We start from the raw sequence: 25,259 nt of genomic DNA on the forward strand, positions 1-25,259 counted from the left end.
AACTCCTCTTCCTCCTCTCAGGGACTCAGCTGCCGCCATTCTGGAGGGCACTCACTGGCCCCGCCCCTGCCCCAGCCTCTCACCTGTCCCCTGCTCCAGTGCTCCCTTGGCACGCCTGTGGCACTCTGCCTCCCTGTCCAGTGGCACTGTCACATGCCCCGAAAGTGACAGTCAAGCTCTGGTCTGTCTTCCTCCCTAGATGGGAACTCTTCCTCGAGGGAAGAGGTTGTCTTTTATTTATTGTTGGGGCCCCAGGTCGCTCAATAACTGTGTCATACATGGTCTCTGTGTTGGGGGAAGGCTAAATGGTTATTTTCAAAAACAATGCACCGTTTCCAAGAAAGTTAATCAAGTAGGTACTGTACTTTGTCCAGGGTGATTTCTTAGGTTCTGAGTTGAGGGTGGACTTCTTGCGTGGCTTTCCTGTCCGGAATGGTTAGGTGAAGTCCGTGCCATTGGAGGTAGAGAGAAAAGAAATAACATGGAATTAGAAATGAGTTTTTTCACGTGGTGGAAGGTCTCCATTTTCTGCACAGATATGCCCATTACTTCTTTTTTTAAAAAACATGATTTTATTATCAGAATGATCATCATATAGAACATGGAGCTCTTTTATTCTACTGAAATGGGCCTCCAAGCCTAAGTATTAGATCAAAGGCCCAGTGGCTGGGATGGAGGGGAAGTGGGTTGTCAGAAGTACAGTTCAACTACAGAAAGCCACAGCTCGGGGCAGAAATTATGAAATGTTCATCATGCTTCTATTTTTATATAAAAGTGATGTGTGCTTCATAATATCCTGTGGAGGGACACCCCCTCCCCACAGTCACAGACAAGGCACCTGTGTACACTTGTTCCCCCATATCAAGGTTTGGGCCCAACCCTGGTTTCAAATTAAGAAGTGGCCAAAATGGGTCTTGAGTCTCTTCATTCACTAGCACCAAATCTCTCTGCCCCTTAATCAGTCTTTCTGCTGTTCTCCCTTGAAGTCATGAAAGGCCTCTCTTTTCCCACCTGGCAAGCTCCTATTCATTCTTCAAAACCCAGTTCAAATGTGACCTTCCCTATAAAGACTCTCCCAAATGTCTTTAAAGTATGTTACACGTTGGACTTTTGCCCCATTTGTCACACTCATCTTCTTGTCAGGTCTTAAAAAGTTTTTGCCTCCATGGTGAGTAAAGGAAAGAATAAAAAAAGGTGGGTTGGGGGAGTGGCAGAAGGATCCCACCACCATTATAAATTAATGCCTTAGCTTTTAAGGTAATACCTGAACATATATTACTAAAAATATTAAAACTGTTAAGTGGTGTTATTTAAACTTGGTGACATCTATAGTCAGGATTTCGAAGGGCGGAGAACATTGATACCATCACCTACTTCTCCCCGACCCCAAGGCCCTTCTCCACATTCCCCAACAGGCCAAGTAACATGTCTTAAATAATGTAGGTCCAAACTGGCCTCCTGAGCCAAAAGAATTGCCTTTTCCAATCAGCAGACTGAATGCACAAGGCATCCGGCTCAAACCAGGGTCATTTCTAGGCAGGCAAATCGACTTGACCCTGACCACTAAACATACCTGCTGGTTGGGACCAGTATAAAGGAGAAAAGGAGTGAGCAAGAGTCAGTCAGTACTGAAGGATCACACACCGCAGGGGCAGGTACCGGAGGGAAGAGGGTCTGGTGGGGACTAAGGCCTCCCGAGACGGAGAACCCCTGTCATGGGGAATTTCCCAACTTGACTCTGGACTTGTGGGTTTTCTAGAGAATCTAGAAATCCAGATGTTTTCATTGTATCTGCTGATTTTCAAATGTTGGCCACCACGTCGTTAAACAATCTTAAAACCCTGGAGCCAAATTTCTGGCCTGCAGCTATGGTGGAGTAAAGAGAGAGGAAATCCCTTCCCCAGAAGGGGACTGCAAGAGTTCTTGGAGATAACTATGACATGGTAGCATCGAGTGACTTCCCCCAAGTCACTGGCCAAAGGAAGTCACTTGGTTGAAACCAGCTTGGTTTTCTGTGCCCCGGGAAGGGGCCTATTATTATCAAAAGGCAGACCTGCACCAGAGGAATGAGGGGCCCACCTAGGAAGATCTCGTGTGGGGGTCAGGCAGCGGGTGAATGGTTCACTTGGGCACCTTTCTGAGTTTTGTGATAACCTCAGACAGAACAGAACTCCTGGCCCCCAGGATAAGAGGTGATGGAGACAACACCCTCCACTTTCCATTTCGAGGGGGACACATTCTCTGGTTTTTACTTTTGGGAGTGAAGCTGCACATCTTGACTTTTACCTAGGCTCCCTCTTCCCATGGAATAGTCATCTGAAGTCATCGTCTCCATATCAAAGCTGTCTCTTTTACTGGAACTGATGGAGGATTCTAGATATGGAAAGTAAAGAGGAGGAAGAAGGGGAGAGACATTTCTGTGAATGAGAGCTTTGTCTCAGTGTGAAGTTACAGTTATTGTCAACATTTCCAGGGACAGACATATTATATGGTGACATTATAACTGGTAAACATATTCTGCAAATGGTAAGTAGACAAAGGGGTGAGGACAGACCTTTGGGACACTAGAAGATCGCCATTTCCAATGTCAGTCTATAAACCCTGAAATCCCAGGGTTAGCTAACAGACACCTCTGGACAGAGAGACCCACAGGGCTCTGAGCACCCTCTATTGAGATAAGTCTAAAGGGTTACACCCCAAGCTGTTGAATGCAAATAATTCTCATTTTCTTTTCTGTCTGTCGTCTGTCTTGGTCAAAGCCTTACCTCCGCATCATCACCTGGCTCAGCACTACACAAACCATCTCACTTACTCACACTTGGCCCAGTGAGGGACTTGGGAACTGAGCAGAGCGAGCTCCAGTGCTGGGAAGTGTTTAACAATCGGCTCTCAGCACAAGGAATTCTCCCTGGAGTGTAGCTTTGCTCCAGCTGATCTCCACCCCTTTCCTTGTGTGGCCACCTGGATGGCCACACAGGGAGCCCTCTGCTTTGCTGCTTGATAGCCAGTGTCTGAAAACGCTGATTTCTGATGTTTATCCAGTTTCTGAAACCTTTTTTCAGGTGGGAGGGTAAGTCTGGTCCTGATTACTACAAGGTTGCAAGTCTTCCATTGGGATCAGTGGTTCCACTTTGGTCACCTATTAAATTCCTCTATATTATGGGGTCTATTTCTGGCCCGTTGAAGCTGACCTCCTAATACTAACCGCATGCTATTCAATTATTGACTCTGTGGCTATCATGGTCCCCCCACCCCCACCCCACTGTGTACTGGGGGGACCCAGGGGCACTTTACCACTGAAATACGTCCCTTTTTACTTGAAACAGGGTCTCGCTAAGTTGCCCAGGTTAAATGTGAAATTGCCATCCTCCTGCCTCAGGCTCCCGAGTCACTGGGATTACAGGCATGCACCACTTCTCCTGGCTTCGTTATCTTCTTAACTCAAAACTTTTTTTTTTTCTAGATGAACCTCAGAATTATTGTGCAAAGCTCTCCCTGCCCCCAAACCCAAGTCTCTGGGTTAAATCTGTGGTAACATTTTAATTATAATTCCATGAAATGTATACATTTGTTTCAGAAAAATCTATGACTCTAGAATATTAGTCTTCCTGTCCAAAAATATGACATAGTTTTCTATTTATCAAATCTCCAGGTCACACACATTGAATTTATAGTTGTTTTCTTGGATTTAATTTTCTTGTATAGTTTCTAATCATTCAAGTTAGTCTATTTAAAATAATATGTATAATTGACTTTATATTCACCTACTTTATAGAATTCTTTTAGTCATAAACAGTTTTTGAAAAATTTGGGGAGGTTTTCTATGTTATCATATCATCTGCAAATAATATATTTTCTCTTTTTTCCATGTATCTATTTTTTATTGCTTTATATCTGAAATTAACCTGTCTCCTCTACAACTAAAAAAAAATATTTTTTTAAAAAAGGGAAAAAACAAGTTTTAGTGTTACTTGATTCTCAAACCATAGTGTCTCCTGGATAATAAATTAACAATATATAGTAGCAAAGATAATGGGAATCCTTGTCCAGATTTTGTTTCTAAAATCCCAACTATTTAAACAAACACAAACATTGAAGCAGAATATTTTAGAATAAAAAATACTGACTTAATTAAAATAAGAATATGTGACAGGTGCGGTGGCACACACCTGTAATCCCAGTGGCTTGGGAGGCTGAAGCAAGAGGATTTGAAGTTCAGAACCAGTCTCAACAACTTAGCAAGGCCTTAAGCAACTCAGCAAGACCTTGTCTCAAAATAAAATACAAAAAGGGCTGGGGATATGGCTCGTGGTTAGGTGCCTCTGGGTTCAATCCCTGGTACCAAAAAAAAAAAAAAAAGTAACTTACTTTTTATTGATTTTGGAATGATGTTATTATTTTTTGATGAACTTTTTAGGGCTTGCTGAATTTGCCACTGTTTTGGAGACAATTTCAGTAGAAAGAATCCGTATTTCATGTACTCTCTAAGGAGGAATTCTGTTTTTGCTATTTCACTAACTCAAAAGAAAACAAAGATATGGTTATGTGTATCTGTGTCAAAGCATATACATTAAAAATATTTCATAAAATTCATTATCTTGATTATGTAGCTGACTAATAATGTACTTGTCAAAAACTGTACATTTGGCCATAAAAATATAAGCTTCAATAAGATATGAGAAGAAAGAAACTGGTGGGAATGTCACCTGAATGGAATGTGCCCAGAGATTCTCTCTAAGCTGATGACAATTTTTCTCTGTTGTGGGAAACACTCTATTATATTAAGTTTTAGACAGAAGTTAACAACAACAACAACAACAACAACAAAAGGCACTTACATAAGGGAAAGAAAGTGTATTTACACTTTAAGAGGCAACTCATGGGATGCACTACAGACAAAATTTCACCCTCCAGTAAGTTCTTAGGGGTAGATATTATTATCACCAACTTTCTAAAGGAGAAATGGATGACTTGCAACGTCATCTAGTGCTCAAACCTGGGTCTATCTGACTCCAATGCCCAACAATACCTAGACACCTGGACTGCAAGCTCCAGCTTCACACTGCTTTACACCAACATGGGACAAGCAGAAAATACTTAAAATAAGGAAGGACAGCCTGCGTGAAGAGAGAGAATCTTTCTGCACCTTCCTTATTCAGACCCCCATGGGCACCCTTATTGATATTGCATCTTATCAATATCCTTAGCTTCCATTTTTTATCTGTCAGAGAGAGACATCCTTCAGCTCTGGTGTGAGAGTGGTATTCAAGGATGAGTAAATGGCTAGCTTATGTTTCAGCAGTTGGAAGATGATGGGATCCCTTTACTTGACCACTCTTTGGATAGAAATCCTCCCAGATGTGCCCAAAAGAACACAGTGTGGAAACTGGCTGACACGTAAACAATTGTAAACATGTCCCAGCCCAGCTTGGTGGAAGACCTCCTCAGGCCATCTTGCCCACAAAAGAGAAGATGGCCTGCATCCCTGGCTCTGTTCTTGTGCACCTTTCTAGAATGAAGAGACACAGAAGCAATAAGGAAGTGCTTTGGCAGAGTGTTTGGAGAGTGTCACTGGGTGGCCACTTGCATAAATGCAAACATAGCGGCTGGCTGCTGCTCTGCTTCTACAAACATCCTTGAAATGTGCAGAAATTTCTAATTACCCTGCAGGGTAAAGGAGGGAAGGGAATTCTCCATCCTGGAGCACCTTCAACTTTCTAAAATGGAAGAGGCTGTTGTAACAAGAATGTGTTTGAAACACATATTTTGTTGTGCACTTGGTCTCAAAGAAGCTACCATCCAGTTCATTTGAGGCACTTTAAATAGTTATTGCCCTCCTCCCAAGAACTTCTAGGATGTTACAAGTCTAGGATGAGGTCTCAGAGGAGATAGAAACATCCAGTTATCAAAAAGAAAAAAAAGCAGGGACCAGGGTTGTAGCTCAGTGGTAGAGCACTTGCCTGGCATGCATGAGGCACTGGGTTCGATCCTCAGCACCACGTAGAAATAACAAATAAAATAAAGGTATTGTGTCCATCTACAACTAAAAAATATATTTTTTAAAAAAGGAAAAAAACAAGTTTTAGTGTTACTTGATTCTCAAACCATAGTGTCTCCTGGATCACGAAATTAGTGTCCCAGGATGGTGTCAGAAATATTTTTGATGTTTAAAATTAGTTTAAGCAAGTTTCTTCACTATACAAGGAAACATACAGATTCAAAGAAAGAGTGGTAGATGGGTAATCCCAGCAGTTTAGGAAGCTTAGGCAGGAGGATTACAAATTCAAAGCCAGCCTCAGTAATTTAGTGAGCCCCTGAGCAGCTTAGCAAGACCCTGGCTCAAAATAAAAAATAAAATAGGCTGGGGATGCGGTTCAATAGTAAAGCACTGGTGGGTTCAACCCCTGATACGAAAAAAAAAAAAAGTATGTATAATATGTCAAAATACATTCTACAGTCATGTATAACTAAAAAGAAAAAAAGTAAAAAGTGGACTGTGCAATAATATTAATTAATCCCAACTCCTGCTTTTGTATTTTTTTTCTTTATTACAGATATTGACTTTTAACAGCAATACTAGATTCTATAGGAGGATTGCAAGTTCAAAGCCAGCCTCAGCAACAGCAAGGTGCTAAGCAACTCAGTGAGACCCTGTCTCTAAATAAAACACAAAATAAGGCTGGGGATGTGGCTCAGTGGCCAAGTGCCCTGAGTTTAATCCTCAGTACTCAAAAAAAAAAAAAAAATACAAATATAAAAAAATACTACCAATTATAATTATAGGGCAATTGTAAAACGAATCCTAATTTTGGAGGTATTAAAATGTCGGAAAAGGGCACTTAGAAGATGATTTATTGTTTACTTCTAACATCGGTTTGCTTCTTTTCAACTAATTTCTTTATTTCTATGTCTACAAGTTAGAGAACCTTTTCAGAGAGTGGCCAAGTACTGATGCCCAGGCAGAGACAGGTTACTGATTTTAAACCTGTTCACACTTATAACATCATCAGCAGACAAGGGTTGCTTCCACTCAGGTCCAGCCAGACATGAGCAGGTTCCAGTGGGAGGAGGGAATTGGATAATGAGAAGCTGGAGCCTGCCCTCACCTCTTCACGGCCTGCACCTCCATGCTGGCTTTCTTTAGCTCTGCTGTCATTTGAAGTTTGTTTATAGTTTCTTGTGCTGCTCTGAAAAGTAACAGAGAGTTGTTGGTTTGTTTGGGGTCGTGCTGTATTCTGAGAAACTAAGACCAACAAAGTGGGGAGAGGCATTTGGCCAGAGTGAAGACACTAACATTTTAAGAGCATCTACAGATCTCTGATCATTTTCTCGAAGGAACTCTTCAAAGGCCATCGCGTCATGTTCGAGCTTTATCTCTGCCGTTCTAAGTTGTCTTTCCCTCGTTGCTATGTGTTTTTCAAACTTATTAATTGTGCTTCTTTTGGCTGACAGAGAATACTAGGAATATGGAAAACACAAAGTTCGTCAAGAACATTAGCACACATTTCAAATACATTTCGACAGTCTCACGATAAAGGGGGGGATAAGTTATACAGTAAGTGGGCATTTGTATTAGAAATAATATTGTGCCCAAATCTTGGGACAAGAGCTTTTATCTCATGAAGGGTAATCCCAGCAGGTCAGGAAGCTTAGGCCAGAGGATTACAAATTCAAAGCCATGAACTTTGAGGAAACAAGGGAGAAAAATTCTTTTCACTTTTATGAAGGGACTGCAATGTGCCAAAATAGCTATGCACCGCAAATCAAAAATAGCTGCCTCTCTCTCCAAAGAGCAGTGCCATCTATTATTCTTAGCATATTATCCTCCAATTCTTACTGGACATCAGGAAAGTGGTCTGTCTGAATCCACAAGGCTACCAGCTTCTCCACCAATAGGAAGGACCTGTGGGGAAGCACTGTCAACCCTACCATGCCAGACATGCCTTTCTCCATGCTGTTTAACCAGACCCAAGGGGCCTGCTTGGATCCCCAAGTACGATTTGACATCTACTTTTTTTTTTTTTTTTTTTTGGTACAGAGTATAATAATACACTTGGGTTTCTAATCCATACATGAAAAATAGATTATAAAACAAAGCCACCTATGTGATAATATACATGAACTTCAAATACAGAAATGAATTAATTTGTCGGGTACGGTGGTGCACGCTTATAATCCCAGTGGCTTGGGAGGCTGAGTCAGGAGGATCTAGAGTTCAAAGCCAGACTCAGCAATCTAGCGAGGCACTTAGCAACTGAGTGAGACCCTATCTCTAATAAAATATATTAAAAAAAGGGATGGGAATGTGGCTCAGTGTTAAGCACCCCTGGGTTCAATCCCCAGTACCAAAAAAAAAAAAAAAAAAAAACTTAAAAGAAAAGAAAAAAAGAAAGAAATGAGTTAATTTTGAGAAGTCACAACCAAAATAAGACCCTCCAGGTTTATAACAAAAAGATTTCATCCATTAATTTACTCTTCAAAGATTTATAGAGTGCCTGCCTATTGTGTGCCAGAACTGTTTCAAGTGGTGCACATTGAGTGGTGAACAAAATAGACACAATGGCTTTAGTGGAACGTCTATTCTAAGAGGGAAGAGTTGATATAGGAGAATGGAGTGCCAGAGGGCAAGGGCATAGAAAGGGTATCTGAGGGAGAAATGGTCCCCCTAGAAGGAAGAGCCCCCAATGGAAAGGCCTTGAGGCAAGGTGCATCTCAGGAGCAGCAAGTAGACCACTGTGGCTGGAGTGAGCCAGCAAGAGGTCAGTGGTGGGAGCAAGCTCAGAGAGAGGCAGGAACCCGTCAGGGCATTCCAGGTCTTGAGCCACGAGGGACATGATCCTCCTACCAGGGAGAAGAGACTGTAGGAAGCAAAAGTAGGAGTGGGCCAGTGTTCAGAAGCTTTAACAACAATCCATGCAGACTTAGTGGTGGCTGGGACTACAGTGGTGGTGGAAGAGTCTAATTGTGGTTAGATCTTGAACAAAGATGTAGTTTGTGAGAAGAGTCAAGGAGAACAACAGCGTTTGGATCTGAGCAACTGGAAAAATGGAATGGACGTCTACTGAGTAGAGAACATGAGATGAGGTTGCCAGGGTGGGAAGATGATCGCAGGAGCAAAGCTTTGAAAATGTTGGGCTTGAAAAGCTTATGGCAAATATCTTTACCTAAGCTTTGGTAGTGTGCGTCTTTTAAGGAATCTGTCTATTTCATCCATGTTCTCAAATTTATTGCCATAAAGTTGCCCATCAGATTACATTCATGATACGTTAACATTCACATGTCTTTTAGATGGGTATTTCAGCTCCCAATTCTGCCACAAACAGAAAAAGGAATGAAGAAAAGATGGAAGAAAGAAAGGAAGGAAGGAAGGAAGGAAGGAAGGAAGGAAGGAAGGAAGGAAGGAAGGAAGGAAGGAAGAAAGGAAGAAAGGAAGGAATAAAGAAACCATGAAACCAATCTGGTTTTTGAAAATTATTATAAGTGACCCAGAGGTAGTTGGACTTCCAAACTCAAGGGCATAACCCGAGATTGCCCCCACTGCTGACACCAACTGCAAGTTCAAGGAGTTCCTCAAAACACCCTCCGTCCTGGCAATTTTCCAGAGGAATTCACTAAACTCATGGGTTCCGTTTGTAACAAGGAAATAACACAGATAAGAGTCAGCTACAGGCAGAGGCCCCTCGGGTAGGGTCTGGGAGGTTCTAACTGCAAAGCTTCCCGGGTTCCCTCTCCATGGACAGGATGTGTTACCCTCTCGGCAGCTGCACAGAGACACAGTGTTGCTTGTGAGGGAAGCTCGACTGAGCTTCACTGTCCAGAGTTTTCACTGGGGCTTCATGAGGTAGACGTGACTCATTGATAGACCACAGGGTTGATCAGTCTTTGGTCCCTAATCCTGAGTAGGAGCCAGAGTTCTGGCTCTAAGTCACATTGTTGGTTTTCCTGTCATAGTCATCTTAAGACGGTCAGATGTGGCCTGCGCATCACCCTTATAACCACTGGAAGTCAAGAGCAAAGCCAGACTTTCTTTGGGCAAAGCCATTTTTTTTTTTTTTTAACTATATACAAGTCTTTTTGATAAGGGGACTCTACAAGTCACTTTGGGACACTTCACCAAACTGGTTGGGAGGAAGGAAGGAGATGATAGAGAAACAGAATGAGGCACATTTAATACAAATGACCTGTGATTCTAGCAAATCTATCAACCTTAAACTGCTTTGGATGTCAGTTATGTCACTAGGATTTTGTGATAAAGGTCCAAATCGCACCCAGAAAATAATATTTAACAAACAAAGGCATCAGGTTATATTTATAACTTCAAGGGAGACCTTCCATGTGGACTGCAGCTGGCAGCCAAGTGACTTCAGTTCCAGAATGTGTGATGTGACACTATGAAAAGTCAAACATTTTTTTCATTCACTCATTCACATCAAAGACTTTGAAAGAGGCAGATGATCTTCTCTAGATGATTAGACACTTGACAGCTGCAGAGTAAACAACATTCAATGAATTTCTTTTGTAATTATTCTCCCTTTGTCAAGAGCTTGGTGTCTCTGCTTTATTGATGGTAAATGAATATTCATAGGAAGATATTAAGTAATCATGTTTTCAGGTATCTACCTGCTAGCTAAGGGTTTTTGATGGTAGGATAAAAGCCTCTGTCATTGTTATAGGAAATTCTTCAATGGGGACCTGGCACTTTCTTCTGGCCAAAGTGGGTATAGTCAAAGCTGGAAGGGTTCTGACAGCAGGGTCTTTTTTTTTCTTCACTGCTTGGCACACAGAAGGCACTCAACAAACATTTTTCAAATGAATGAATATAGAAATGAACTGATCTGTTCAGCCAACAGATTTGTAACATGTAATGGAAAAATACAAGGTATATAAGGTAAATATTTAGCGATGTTATGCAAGAAGCCTTCTATTTGGCTACTGGGAGAAAGAAATTATTTTTACTACCTCAAGTAGAAACCTGTCTCTCTGGTCGTTAATAAATTCATGAACAGTCCTTTTCGCATCTGCACCTGTAAAGAAAATTGAAGTAGACTTGAATTTAGTACTTTATCTGTCAGAGATGTTGTATGGAATGAAAGTGTTAAGTTGTGATATATAGTCTGCAGTTACTTTTTTTCCTTAAACTATAACTTCCAAAAAAACTTTTCCTAACCAAAAAAGAAAATTAATAATAGTAATTACCATTTATTTTATGCCCAATCATGGTCTGGGAACTTTATTAAACACTTTAAATATATCATTGAATCCTGACTATCCAAATGAGGTATTTATTTCTATCTCATCCTGTCTGTGTCCTAAGTCTGAAAATTGTCAAAAGCCTTGTCCCAGATCACACAGCTAACAAGCAGCAGAGTCGGGGATGTGCCTCCCAGGATATGTCTCCCAAGCCTGGGTTGTACTGAATAAGACTAAATTGGTTTAAATCTTAATGCATGGACAATTCAGAGATACAGAGTCCTCAAGCAAAATGTTTTTGGGGACCACAAACCAAATTTATATCAGGAAAGAACAGGATAACAACTAGTTTTACCATTCAGCAAACTAAAATAGAAAATACCCTTTATATACAAAATTAGAAAAAATTGTGCTCTATAGGTGTAATAAGAATTGTAATGCATCCCACCGTTGTGTATTTAAAAAATAAAATCAATTAAATAAAAAATATAATAAAATTTTCCTTCATATTTTCTTCATTTTGCAAATTTATTCATGTACTGCATTTCAATAATGTTTGTTTCATAAAAAAATCACAACTAAACATGACACAGAATAAAGTCTCTCAATATAACATAAGTAGAAGTGGAAATAAAATATTTCCTGAATGACCACTGAGCCTGTGCAGCGTCAGAAGGCCTAATCTCTTCCTGGGGTCCCATTCACCCATTTCTAACTAGCTGGGGGGAACATGTATAAAGTCCTCACCCTGTCTATGCCTCAGTTTCCTCATCTGTCCAATGAGGATGCTAATTGTGGTGGATTCTATTACCCAAATATCAGCTGCTTCTCTATGAGGGGATTATCCCCTGCCCTTTCGATGGCAGTTTCGTCCTTGACTTGATTTGGCCATGGAATGGGCATGGACATGTTCTATGTTGCTTCCAAGCAGAAGGTTCAGGAACCACCACCCATTTCTCTTTCCCCCTTTGCTGCAACCCCAGTAACATCCTAGACAGGATGTTTGTTCCTACAGCAGAAGGACAACTGATCCATTGTTTCTATAGTGGAAGATCCAGGGGAAAAAAAATACCAAACTTGAAAAGTGAATGAGAACTAAACTGCTGGGACTGGAAGTCACTGAAGTTTAGAAGTGGCTTATTACCGGAGCATAACTTAAGTACAACTGTGACTATTTCATAATGGTGCTGGGAGAAGGAAATGAAGCAATGGATCATGAAACATACAGTAACATCCCAACAATTATTAGCTGCTGTTAAAAACAATACAATTGGAATGAGGAATGCTGATTATTTCAGTCATCAGTTAGCATTAGTTGGGTGGTAACAAACAACAAACTTTGGAGCCACCCCTAAACTATTTAGTGTCTTCACTCGGCCTTGAGCCAAGGAGATTTTGGTTTGGAATTGCAAGTTATTTTGTGGCTCCTCCCACTTAATGGATTATGCAATGTGTGTGACCTCAGTCTTCGCTTGGCTAGGGAAACTGCTCTCCTAGCTCTGGAATTGGGTGTAACCCACTGGGCTTGGACAGCCCACCTCCGACCTTATTTGGCAGAAGAACATTCTATGGAAAACCTTTGAAGTTTCCCCCATATATAATAAAGCAAATGTGGGGCTCTTGAGCTCTCTTCCCAGTGTGGAAGCTTGACCCCTAAGGTCAAAGAGCCATCCCATCCCCACTTTCTGAAATTGCTTTCTGTGTAGTGTGTTTTTTTTCCCCACCACCTTCTTTTCTTAGCTTTATGTTGCAGACAGCTCACTCCACGCAGAGTAGGACGTGGGCACCGGGCCTTGATTTGAATTCTGATTCACCAGAAATTCTGGGTGACTCAACCTCACTAAGCCACTTTCATCCTATGCAAAGAGGAGAGGAGGCCAAACTATCTAACAGCATTTTGTTGAGGAATAAATAAAATGCATATCAAAGTCATCCGTGCTTAGTGCACAATTATCTTTTTCAATGTATTTTTTTAAACTTTACACAAGGGAAATCACCAACATTCATAATGAGCCCCCTTGGACCTGTCAGCTACCTTAACCTTATCAATGATTTGCCAATCTCTTCTGTCGCCCCCTCCTCAGTTCTTCCCCTCACTGGAATATTTTAAAGAAAATCAACACTCTTGGATCATTTCATCCCTTGAATACCCAGTATGTACTCCTCCTGACCAGGTAGTTTTAAAACATGACCATCATACCACTTTCACACTTCACAAAGCCAATTCCTTAATGTGATCCCCACCTCAGGTATACACATATCCCCCTTCCCACCATTTTTTCCATACAATTCACTTGTTCAAGAAACCAGGTGGATTATCCTGTGGAATTTTCCACATAATGAATCTGGCATATTTCATCCTTGTAATATTATGTAACATGGTGCTCAGACCCTCATATTTATTCAATTAGACTCAGGTTCAATATATTCAGCATGACCCCTAAGGTCAAAGAGCCATCCCATATCCACTTTCTGAAATTACTTTCTGTGTAGTGTGGTTTTTTAAATTATTTTTTTTAAGAGTCTTATTCACTCTTTTTTTTCCTTTCTTTTTTTTTTTTTTTTTTTAGTTGTAGTTGAACACAGTACCTTTATTTTTACATAGTGCTGAGGATTGAAACCAGGACCTCACACATGCTAGGCAAGTACTCTACCACGGAGCCACAACCCTAGCCCATACTTGGACATTTTTAATGGAAAAAAAAAAAAAAAAAGAATGAAAGTCCTCACTATCGCTTTCATTTGGTCACTTACGATGATGGGTCAGCCCGATTGAAAATAAATTTGAATATCCTATCAACTTATTAGAAATAAACTCAGTCTACCTGAACGTGGTGACTGGCTGGCTGGGCCGATGGAATTTTATCCTGCTAATCTAATAAGACTCATAATTGTAGGTTTCCCATTTTGGCTATTCTAGCTATCAGACAGATCTTCCAAGCAAGAGAATTTAGGTGATAAAGCCTTCCTCAAAGTGCGAGTGTCTCTCAACCCCAGAGCACCTCCATCACTCACTGGGGATGTGAAGGGCAGTCTGAAAGCCCCTGAGACAAGCCATTCAGTATTGCTGTTTAATGGCAAAACCAAACTCAGGCTGCCGTCGCACAGAGAGGAAATGGCACTTCTGCCATGTAGGCAGATGAGCCGTCCATGACACCGAGTTGCCTGTGGATTTCCTTTGCTGGTGACTTAGCACTTTGCCATTACTGAGTCCGTGGAAATAAAATGAATGGGGCCGCTGGCTAATTTTACTATCACGTAGGTTTGTTTTCAGTCTGAATTCAGGCAGGGAATTGAGGTTGAAGAATACATAGCAGTTTCATTCAAATCGACTCCTGAATGGAGATAGAGTCAGAGGGAGATTTAAGGGAAAATGTCCCAATGTTTTATCTGTATAACCAGCACACATGGATAACCCTGCTTCCATTGCTGAGAGAGCCCAGATTGCCCTGGACGACACTAATTTCACTGTTTCCTTTTTTTGAAGTGTCTACCCTGTGGCATTTGCTTCCAAGAGACCAGCGACGTCTTTGTTAAACAATAATGGTGGGCACCCAGGTTGTCTCCTCAGCTATGCTTCCCTAGTTATCCCGAAACTTCCACAGCGGCAACAAGGATTCTTGAAATCCCTCACTCCATGCAGAATTCTTTCTATGCCACCTGTCATTTTAAATGGCCTTGATGACCTGGGTTCACAGAGGCCAATTCTGAAATACCAGGGGAGATCCAGACATGCCCTAGAACTTGTGGTGAAGTCTCTGGTATCACGTGCTACCATGTCACACAATTACATGTGCACCTATCAAATGTTCTAAACCATTTCGCTTGGTTTTATGGTTTGGATATTGAGGTGTCCCCAGAAGCTCCGGTGTTAATACAGGAATTTTCAGAGGTAAATGATTTGATGGTGACAGCTGTCACCTAACCAGTCCATCCTGGTTTGAATGGACTGACTGGTGATAACTGTAGGCAGGTGGGTGCTGCTGGAGGAGGTGGGTCACTGGGGTGTGTTCCTGAAGGTTGCATCTTCCCTGTAGGCCCTTCCCCTTGCTCTCTCTGCTCCCTGGCCACAGTGACCTGAGAAGCTTCCCTTTGCCACTCCCATCTTCCATGACGCTCTGCCTCACCTTGGGCCCAGGGTAATGGAGTCAGCTCACCATGGCCTGGGTCTCTGACACTCTGAGCCAAAATGACCTTTCCCTCCTCAGAAAGCTGTTCTTGTCTGGTATTTCAGCCACAGCCCTAGGAAGCTGACTAAGGCACATGACTTCTGCTTTGATTACTGAATTCAGAGTCCTTTTCTAACTATTTTTCTTATTCTCGCAAGATTTTCTTCTCAGGGGCTGGGGTTGTAGCTCACGTGTGAGGCGCTGGGTTCGATCCTCAGCACCACATAAAAAAGTAAATGGATAAAATAAAGTTCTAAAAAATCTTTTTTAAAAATGATTTTTCTTTTCATAATTTTGGAAACTGAAAAGACTTTGGGAGCCAGAGGAAAAACATTTTAAGTTACCACAGCAAATCCTGGGCACTTGATATATGTCTGTCTGTCCATTCTTCCTTCCTTATTTTTTTTTTTAAATTTAAATAATTGGAAAAAAGATTCATTTATGGGAAAAGATTTTATGACTCAATCATAAATCATTAGGCACTTCTTGATCTGTTAAGTAGGGAATATTTATGTCATTTTTGATACCCAGATTGCCTTCTTTCATAAAACAATTATTACCATTTTGGAGTATTTTAATATGTTACCTTCAAAGACCATTAAACCTAGTTATGTTTTTGAAACAACAGGCATACTTATTAAATTTTATTAGCTTCCTAATTCTGAATATATGAATTCTATAGCTACTCCATTCTTAGAAAGTTTCTGTATTTCCACAAATAAAACTCAGTATGAATGGCTAGCACCTTTGCCAACTTTAATACTGTATTATTTTGGCAGTGACTATCTTCCTGAGAGCCATGAAAATGAGAATCAGTCTTCTTGGAAAAATATGCTTTCCCGTTTAAAATAGATTCTCTCCCAATTCTCAACCCCCTTTTACAGAGACTTTCCCATAATTGTAAGCTTAGCATACTTTCTGTTTTTTCTCACCTCCAGAAAAGCAGCCAACTCTGAAATCAACAATATTCAAAACAATATTCAGAATCAAAGAGTAACTTGGACTTACCTTCTGTTAATCTGAGAATAAGAATTGGATCTAAACCAAATTTTTCAAATGAGCCATCACCTCTGTCAGAAAGAAGAGCTATTTGGCTCAGGTGTGAACGACTCTTCATTCGGGATGAAAAAGTAGATTTTTGGTAGACTTTCATGCTACGGTTCAAAATTTTTTCCTGCCCAAGTGCAAAGTTTAGAAGAATTTTTAATGTATCCAAGTAATCTTGTTTTCAAATAGAGATCATATATAAAAATGCCATTTGTAATAAATGATATTAACATTAAACCAGTAACCCTCAATTCTTATCTTTGAAGGAATGCATAATTTCCTTCCTGTAGAAAACTGAGTACAAATATATTTAAAAATTAATTTTTATTAAATTGTGTTTCCCAAATATGGAGGACTGGAAAATGTCCTTCTGCATTTATTTATATATTTTCACAGTTTTATCTTGCCCAAAGTGTTGAGTCCATGAAATTGAAAACATGAGAGAAAAATAGAAGTCCCAAGTGGACATTTAAAAAAATTTGTTTTAGGCTTCAAATTTCACCCATATTTTCTCAATTTAATTTTGGGAGAAGTTCAACACAACTATATAACACCTGTAGGAAACCATCACACACAGATGAACCAGTTGTCAAGCATTTCTAGATATTTTCTTCATTCTAACAAAGGTGAAGAAAGTCCTGTTGTCAACCTTTGCTCCAGGAGGAAGGAAAGTAAATCTGAAATGTTAGCTGTGACCACACACACAGTGAGAGCAATGCTGCAAGGCACACACTGGCATAGCTCTACACCAGAACATTCTGAAAATGGTACCCCCTCCTCCACTTTTATCCCTTCTTCCTCCTCCCCATTCCCCAACACATATATTGTCTGTCCACATATATTGTCAGCTCAGCCAATTTTGACTTCTTCTTGGAGACTCTGCTCCTGTTATTTCAGTGAAGTCTTTGCCTACACATCACCACCACCCTGTTCTCTCTTCTCACTGGTAAAGGTGGGCAGACCTTTGTCTGTGTTTCCTTTGCCGCCTCTGTTACAGTAGCCCGTCAACTCTAAGATGCCACTTATTTTAAGAAAGCTTTAGCTGGGTGCAGTGGCACACATCTATAATCCCAGAGGCTTGGAAGACTTCAAAGCCAGCCTCAGCAATTTAGCAAGGCCCTAAGCAACTCATTGAGGCCCTGTCTCTAAATAAGATACAAAAAGGGCTAGGGGTGTGGCCCAGTGGTTAAGTGCCCCTGGGTTCAATGCCTGGTGCCAAAAAAGAAGCACTATTATCTTATGCATGGCCAATGACATCCCATCTATGGAAGCTGCATTCCAATTTTAGAAATGCAAAAATGTGAAAAACGTGGGTGTTGTTGGAGTAGGGTACATTGTAGTTGCCATACTGGATTGTAACACCTGTCTTCTGCCATTGGGTGGTGATCTTTGCAGATCCCTGCGGTGTGCTGGGTGTCTCCCCAGGACATGGGGGCACACACCATGTGAGTTCTCATATCTGACACCATAAAAATTCATAAGAATGATGAATAAGAGGATATGATTATAACATTAATTGGGATTGTGATTTTTAATAAAAGCTTACCTTTTTCTTTGCTGCCATTTCATTTTCTTTGAAAAGAAAGAGATCTTTGAAAAAGACCTTATATGGTCTGTCCTTTTTGACCGATTCATCTTTTGCTTTTTCTGAATGAAAGAAAGAAAGAGAAATAAAGATTTATTATTGTTCCTCTGTTTACCAGAACTATAAGGCTTCTACCAAATAGGGTAGAGTGAGTGGGATGCAGGAGTCTCTAAGAAAGTGGAATGCAGAAAGAAATTGCCTCCCTGAGCTGGAACTGGACACGAAGGGCCCAGATCTCTTGGGCAAGACCCCCGGGATCCTCTGTTTCCCATGGCACCAAGCACATGGGCTTGGGGAATGAGATGATAAAACAGAGAGACCTTGCTGGGTATGGTGATTGCGCAACTATGATCCCAAAGACTCTAGAGGCTGAGGCAGGAGGATTGCAAGTTCAAGGCCAGCTTCAGCAACTTAGAGAGGTCCTAGTAAGACCCTTTCTCAAAAGAAACATAAAAAAAAAGGTTAGGGACCTGGCTCAGTGGTTAAGCACCCCTGGGTTTAATCCCCAGTTCCAAAAAATAAAAACAGGCATTTAGCAGAATCATGGGATTATATTTTGAGATATGAATATACTATTTCTTCCCATGCTACAGGCACAACTACTGTTACCCTTGCTCCCCCACTCCCATTAGGAAGAGCCTCAGTCCGAACCAGAGTGCTTTAGAAAAAAAGTCAGATGTTAACAAGTGCTGGTGAGGATATGGAGAAACTGGACCCTCAAATGTAACATGGTGCAGCCACTCTGGTTTTTTTTTTTTTGTGTGTGTGTGTGTGTGTGTGTGTGTAGAGGGTACTAGGGATTGAATTCGGGGGCACTTGACCACTGAGCCACATCCCCAGCCCTATTTTGTATTTTATTTATAGACATGGTCTCACTGAGTTACTTAGCACCTCACTGTTGCTGAGGCTGACTTTGAACTCATGATCCTCCTGTCTCAGCCTCCAGAGGAGCTGAGATTACAGGCATGCATCAATGTACCCAGCCAGTGCAGTCATTCTGGAACATACTCTGGCAGTTTCTAATACACCTCACCAATTCTAACATTAGGTATACAAAAAGAAAGGAAAACATGTTGACACAAAAACTTGTATATGAAGCTGGGCACAGTGCTGCATGTCTCTGATTCAATCCCAGAGACTCCAGAGGCTGAGGCAGGAGTACTGCAAGTTCAAGGCCAACCTCAGCAACTTATCAAGGCCCTAAGCAACTTAGCAAGATCCTGTCTCAAAATCAGAAATTTTAAAAAGGGCTAGAGATGTAGCTGAGTGGTAAAATACCTCTGGGTTTAGTCCTCAGAACCAAAAACAGAACAAACAACAAAAAAACTTGTACATAAATGTTTCAAGTAGTATTATGCGTAAGAGCCAAAAGATGGAAACAACCCAAGCATCCAACACTGAAAAATGATAAACAAAATGTGGTATATCCATACAATGGGAATATTATTTAGGCTTGAAAAGGGACGAAGTACAACATACACTACAACAGGGATAAACCTTGGAAACATATGTTAAACAAAAGAAGCAGGTACCAAAGAACCACATAGGGTATCTTTCCACTTATATGAAATGAACAGAAGAGGCACATCCATGGAGAAGAGATCAGTGTTGCTAGGGATGGCGGAGGGACAGGGGGTAGAATCTGGAGGTCAAAGGATGCAGGGTTTATTTTTAAGGTGATGAAACATTCTAAAATTGGCCATGGTGATGGCTGCACATACCTATGAAAACACTAAAAACCATGAACTTATATACTTAATGAAAAAGAAGGCTGATCATTAAAAATAGAAAAATCTCTATATCTCTGAATGGAATTTTAGATTTTATTTATTGAATCTGAAAGGGCAAAAACCCTTCCATCTGTCCTTATTTCTATTGCTTGGAGGTGTGATGCAGGGGACAGAAATCTTGGAATTTTTAAAATATCTATTTATGTATTAATTTATTTATTGTGGTGCTGGGGATGGAACCCAGGGGTGTTCTACAACCACTGACTACATCCCCAGCCCTTTTAAAAATTTTATTTCGAGACCAAGTCTTGCTAAGTTGCCCAGGCTGTCCTCCAACTTGTAATCCCCCTGCCTCAGCCTCCCTAGTAGCTGGAATGACAGGCTTGCATAATCACACCCGGCTGAAATTCTGATCTTTAAAAACCAAAAATCAAGACCAGAAATGCTGGCAGTTTGGAGTTGATATCTTAAATCAGAGAGAAAAAGAAAGGGTGACCCACCCCTTACTCCATACCTCTTACCCTTACCCTTCTATCTCTACCTCACCAAAACAAAACAAAACAAAACAAAAAAACCTCCAAAATTTCCCAGCAGGCTAAGGAACTATGAAGAACCTCTGACTCTGGCTCTGAATCACTCTGGTTCCCCAGGAATTCTGGCTTAATTGGTCCAGAACATCAGCTTTGGGATACACGGAGAGCCCCCAGGTGGCGGTAATGTGCTGTGAACTGGAGCGTCAAAGCTACCTGAGAAATGGCCATTGTCCAAGGGACGCGGTGGAGGCGAGGGGAGTGCCTGGGACTGCAGAAGCCCCAACACGTTGGTTTTGTTTTGTTCTCTGTATCAGGGAGAGGGAAGATCACAGAGTGGAGGTCCTGGGTTCAACACAGAGTGTGGCCGGTCCTGGCCACCTGCTGTCCACCCCTCCAGGGAAGAGGGATCTCGGAGCCTAGAAAACAGGACGCCCTGCACTTGACAGGCAAAGACTGAAGGCAGCTGATAAGTCATCAGCACAGCCCTGGTCTGCAGTCCAAGGTCCCGAAGGGACGCATTCAGGAGTAAGTGAAACAGCAGGGCTTTGTAGTCACAAGAGTGGGGAGTGTCCCCCAGTTCCAAGCTGGATGTGGCCAACTTGTTGAGTCATTCTGAGGGTTGGCAGAGAAGTGAAATTAGGTTGAAGACTCAGAGGAGTGTGGCTGGTCCAGCTGGCAGAGGAACTAGCTGGGTGGAGAGTCCTTCCCTCTGGGTGGGGTTCATACCTGGCAAGAGCAGAGGGGCTTATGGTTTGGCCTTTGGAGGCTCAGTGAGGCTCAGAGAGGTCACGGAAGCATGTGACATTCTAGGCCTTTGTCATCTGTGGAGTAGAGACAACTGGGGGAGGTCCAGCATCTGGGATTGAGGACAGCAGGAGGAGGAAGGAGAATGGCTAACAGGCTAGAGCCTAGCGGAGGGTGACAGAGATCGAGGACCCCAGGGAACCCGGGGCTGGGTGGTTTGGATACCTAATTTTATGCATTGACAGGACTCAGGAGTGCCTAGATCAAACTGTACTTCTGAGTGTCTGTGAGAGTGTTTCCAGATGAGATCAGCATTGGAACCAGCAGGGTATCATCCCATCCACTGAGGGCCTGAGCAGAACCAGAGGCCAAGGAAGGCCCTTTCTCTCATGGTTTGAGTTGGCATCTCCTCTTGAACCCAGAATGGGACTGACACCCTCAGTTCCCCTGGTTCTCAGGGCTTCAGGCTTGGATTGAATTACACCACCAACTCTCCTGGGTTTCCACCTTGCAGATGGCAGATCATGGGACTGAGCCTCCATAAGTACTGAGCCAATTTCACCCTAAGTCCATCCAAGATGATTTCATCTCAGGATCCCGGCCTCAATTACTTCTGCAAAGACTCATTTTCTAAATAAGTTCATATTGTCATCGACATATCTTTTGGGGACCACATTCAACCTTCTGCATCACCCTATACTCCCAGTGGGCATCAGACTCCAACCTAAGCCACAGCCTCTTACCTTATGGAAAACTGAAAACGACTCAAATGCCCTCAGGGGAGTCAATAAAGGAACTATGGAATATTCACACAATGTGATTCACAGCCGTTGAAATGCATGAGCTACAATGCACAATGTAATTTCCAAAAGACGACAGTCTGTAGGCTGTCCTTTACAAGATAATAAGAAAACCCCAGTAATAACCTACACAGGAGTCAACATGGTGGTTACCTCAAATGACAGACAACAAGAGATCTGGTGTGCAGTTTTTGTCATGGTGTAATTTACCATTAAGATTCTCGTTTTCAAGGGTTCAGAGGTCCATATTATATTATTAATATATAACTTACTTGATTTAAAAAGAGGGCCATGGGTAACAGGGAACTGGTACCAAATGTGTTAATGCTCATGCTTCCTATTGTGTTATGAGTAATAAAGACCTTTGTGTCTGATCCAAGAGTTTTGTAACTCTTCTTGGCATCCATGAAACTAGATAGCTTAACAACTTGGAAATAGGAGAAACTCTTACACCCTTCACAGTTCTTGACACAGTAATCTAAATTCTTTTTAATAAAAAGGCATTATCCAGGGGCTGGGACTATGACTCAGAGGTAGAGCACTCACCTAGCACATGCAAGGTGCTGGGTTTGATCCTCAGCACCACATAAAAATAAATAAAGATTGTGTCCAACTACAACTAAAAAAAAATTTTTTTTAAAAAGGCATCATCCAATATATATACTACTCTAGTATTCTGCATCTTATTTTTTCAGTTACCAATACTTAGAAATTCTTTTTATATTAGCACATATATGATCATCTTATCCAAAAGACAGCTGACTAGCATCTCATTCCCTCATATTATGAACTAATCCCACGTCAATGGACATGATAAAACAAAGTCAAAATGTTACAGAGTGGTGAGATAAAACTTTGGGACTTTGCTAACATTCTGCACTGATGCTGTCAAGAACTGAAGATGAAACAACTTTCCAATCCTTGTGTTGTGGTTTCGATACGTGATGTCTCCCCAAAGCTCACATGTAAGAAAATGCAAGAATTATTCAGAGGGTGGAAAGGTTGGATTGTGGGAGTTGTAGGTAATCAATGAATTAATCCATTAATATGGATTAAGTGCGTGGTAACTGTGATAAGGTGGGGAGTGGCTGCAGGAAGTAGGTCACTGGGGGCACGCCTTTGGGGGAGCTCTCTCTGCTTCCTGATGACCGTGTCCTGAGCTGCTTTCCTCCACGGCACCCTTCCGCCATGATGCTCAGCCTCACTTGGAGTCCCAAGAAATGGAACCTGCTGTCTGGACTGAGACCTCTGAAATTGTGAGGCCCCAAATAAACTTTCCCTCTTCTATATTGTTCTTGTGAGGTCTTTTGGGCACAGCAATGGAAAAAAAGCTGGCTAAAAGAGCATGGATATGTGAATGCAAACTTCATTGACTCCCTTCAGTTTCCACACCTTGCCTTGTCCCCAGCAGTGCTGAGCTACGGGCCCCACCCCGTGACTTTATGCAATGAAACTTCATTCTGTCTAGTCTCGTTGGATAACACTTGCTTGGTTTCTAACCTGAACTGGTGTCTGCTGATTTGCAGATCTATTCTGCACCTGAGTAAAACTGCCTCTTCCTTCATTTTAACCTTATCTGTGATTTTTGTTTCATAGACTATGACTGATCCTAGTCATTTGCTCTTACAAAAAAAAAATACTGCATTGACTATTTTTGTACATACACCTTTAATTACGTGTGCAAATCTATCTGTAGAATTAATTCCAAAAATGGCCCTTCCTAAATTTTTTTTTAATTTGATAATGGAGCAGGGGCTACTAGTAGTGTCTCAATATCCATAATCTCTCCTTCTATACAAATATGGTCCTCAATTCTATCATCCCATATGGGCACCCAGAGTAGAGAGTACTTTTCTCAACCTCCTTTGGACCTAGGAATACCCATATGGCTAAGTTCTAGCCAAGGGGATATCAGTGAAAGTGGTGAATGTATCTTCTAGGCATGCTCTTTCCTTCCTTATAGGTAGGAATATGGATGTAATGATTGGTGCAGAAGCAGCCAAACTGGGCCAAGAATAAAGCCCAGTCATGAGCTAGAAGGTGAGCTCCTGATGTGAACTTCCACATGGACCCAGACTCTGTTTACCTGAGAGAGTGTGAAAAACCCCTATCATACATTTAAACCATTGGTTTATGTACATGTTTTGTCATTCACAGTCACACCTATTAATTCTAAATACAGAGTGGCAAATGGTCCTCTGAATAGGATGTGTATAGAGTGACAGTTCTCTATAGACATTCTTGGTGTTATCCCATCATTAAACTTGGCCAGAATTATAAGTAAAACAAAATTATTCCTTTTATACTGCTAAATTCTACTCTCTTGTATATTTATAAAGAAGTAGGAGGATCAAGAGAGAAGGGTGGTAAAGGAGAGAAGAGGGCAGATTTGGTAAAGTTATTGGTGTCCTTTCGTATGACACACAATTGAGTTAATGGTGACAATTTGAGGAACCCCTGATTTGAAGAAATTTTAAAAATTGAAAAGTCAAACAGAATGTCCTCAGCAGACAGTTTATAAACTCTTTCCACCTTAGGCTCTCGTGCAGCACCCTCCTTTACTCTCCTAGTACCTTGTGGAGCCTAACGGGACCAGGCACAAAGGAGGAGTTCACTGACTGATTTCTTTTTACCTCCAGAATTCGGTGATGTTGGCAAAACATGTGATGACATTTCGTCTCCTGGACCTGTTCAAAGGAAACGAAATACATTTTTAAAAATTCTGTGAACATTGTATAAAGGGACTTAATCCAACTGCCAATGACTCTCCAATGACCTTTCTGGCTTTTTAAAAGCAGTGCACACATAGACTCTTTCACCCAGTGATTCCAACCACAGGCACTTACCCCAAGGAAATAATAAAACGACCAGGCAAAAATTATATCCAGTGTCATTCAGTAAATAAGAAGTTGAGTTAAGCTATGTCATGCCCCTTACATGTATATTATATACACACACAGAAACCCCTGAGAGTTGTTTGAAAAACTGTGTGCCAGACATGAACAGGAGCCACCTCTGGTTTGGTACAATCTCTGGTTTCATCCTGACTATGTTGAAGTTAGAATTTGGTTTTGAAGAACTCACCTTAGCTGTAAAATTTAAGGTCTGTCAAAATGACAGCAACTTAGTTATCAAGATAAATGTCAACACAGTATTCTTAAAATCCCAATTTACTGCAGGAAAAATCTATGATGGATGCCATAGTCTTGGCCTCCATAGTAGCATGGTTGGGAGCTTTAATATAGGTGGAGCCTAGTGGGTGGGCTTTAGGGCATTGAGAGCATGCCCCAGAAAGGAACGGTGGGGCCCTGGTCTCCTCCTCTTACTTCCTGTTCCTGAGTTGAATTGTTGGGCTCTGCCACACACTTCGACCACAATGTGCTGCCTTGCTACAGGCTCAAAGCAATGGGTCCAATATATCAAAGAATGGAACCTCCAAAACTTGAGCCAAAATAAGACTT

The 25,259-nt window shown here is 41.4% G+C and overlaps 1 protein-coding gene across 1 annotated transcript in view; it reads right to left on the minus strand.

Annotated features, from left to right (window-relative positions):
- The window catches only part of Ccdc38 (coiled-coil domain containing 38), a 38,173-nt gene extending 13,702 nt beyond the window's left edge, over positions 1-24,471 (minus strand). Inside the window, exons 1-8 of the mRNA XM_076855416.1 lie at positions 24,432-24,471; positions 17,953-18,053; positions 16,368-16,533; positions 10,960-11,024; positions 7,295-7,458; positions 7,107-7,187; positions 4,369-4,514; positions 2,253-2,373 (exon numbers count right to left, since the gene is read on the minus strand). Coding sequence (XP_076711531.1) covers positions 2,253-2,373; positions 4,369-4,514; positions 7,107-7,187; positions 7,295-7,458; positions 10,960-11,024; positions 16,368-16,533; positions 17,953-18,053; positions 24,432-24,471 — 884 coding nt within the window. The remainder of the gene's footprint in view (positions 1-2,252; positions 2,374-4,368; positions 4,515-7,106; positions 7,188-7,294; positions 7,459-10,959; positions 11,025-16,367; positions 16,534-17,952; positions 18,054-24,431) is intronic.
- Between the last annotated feature and the right edge of the window lie 788 nt (positions 24,472-25,259).

This window comes from Callospermophilus lateralis, chromosome 4 (genome assembly GCF_048772815.1).
Source record: "Callospermophilus lateralis isolate mCalLat2 chromosome 4, mCalLat2.hap1, whole genome shotgun sequence".
Lineage (NCBI taxonomy): Eukaryota > Metazoa > Chordata > Mammalia > Rodentia > Sciuridae > Callospermophilus > Callospermophilus lateralis.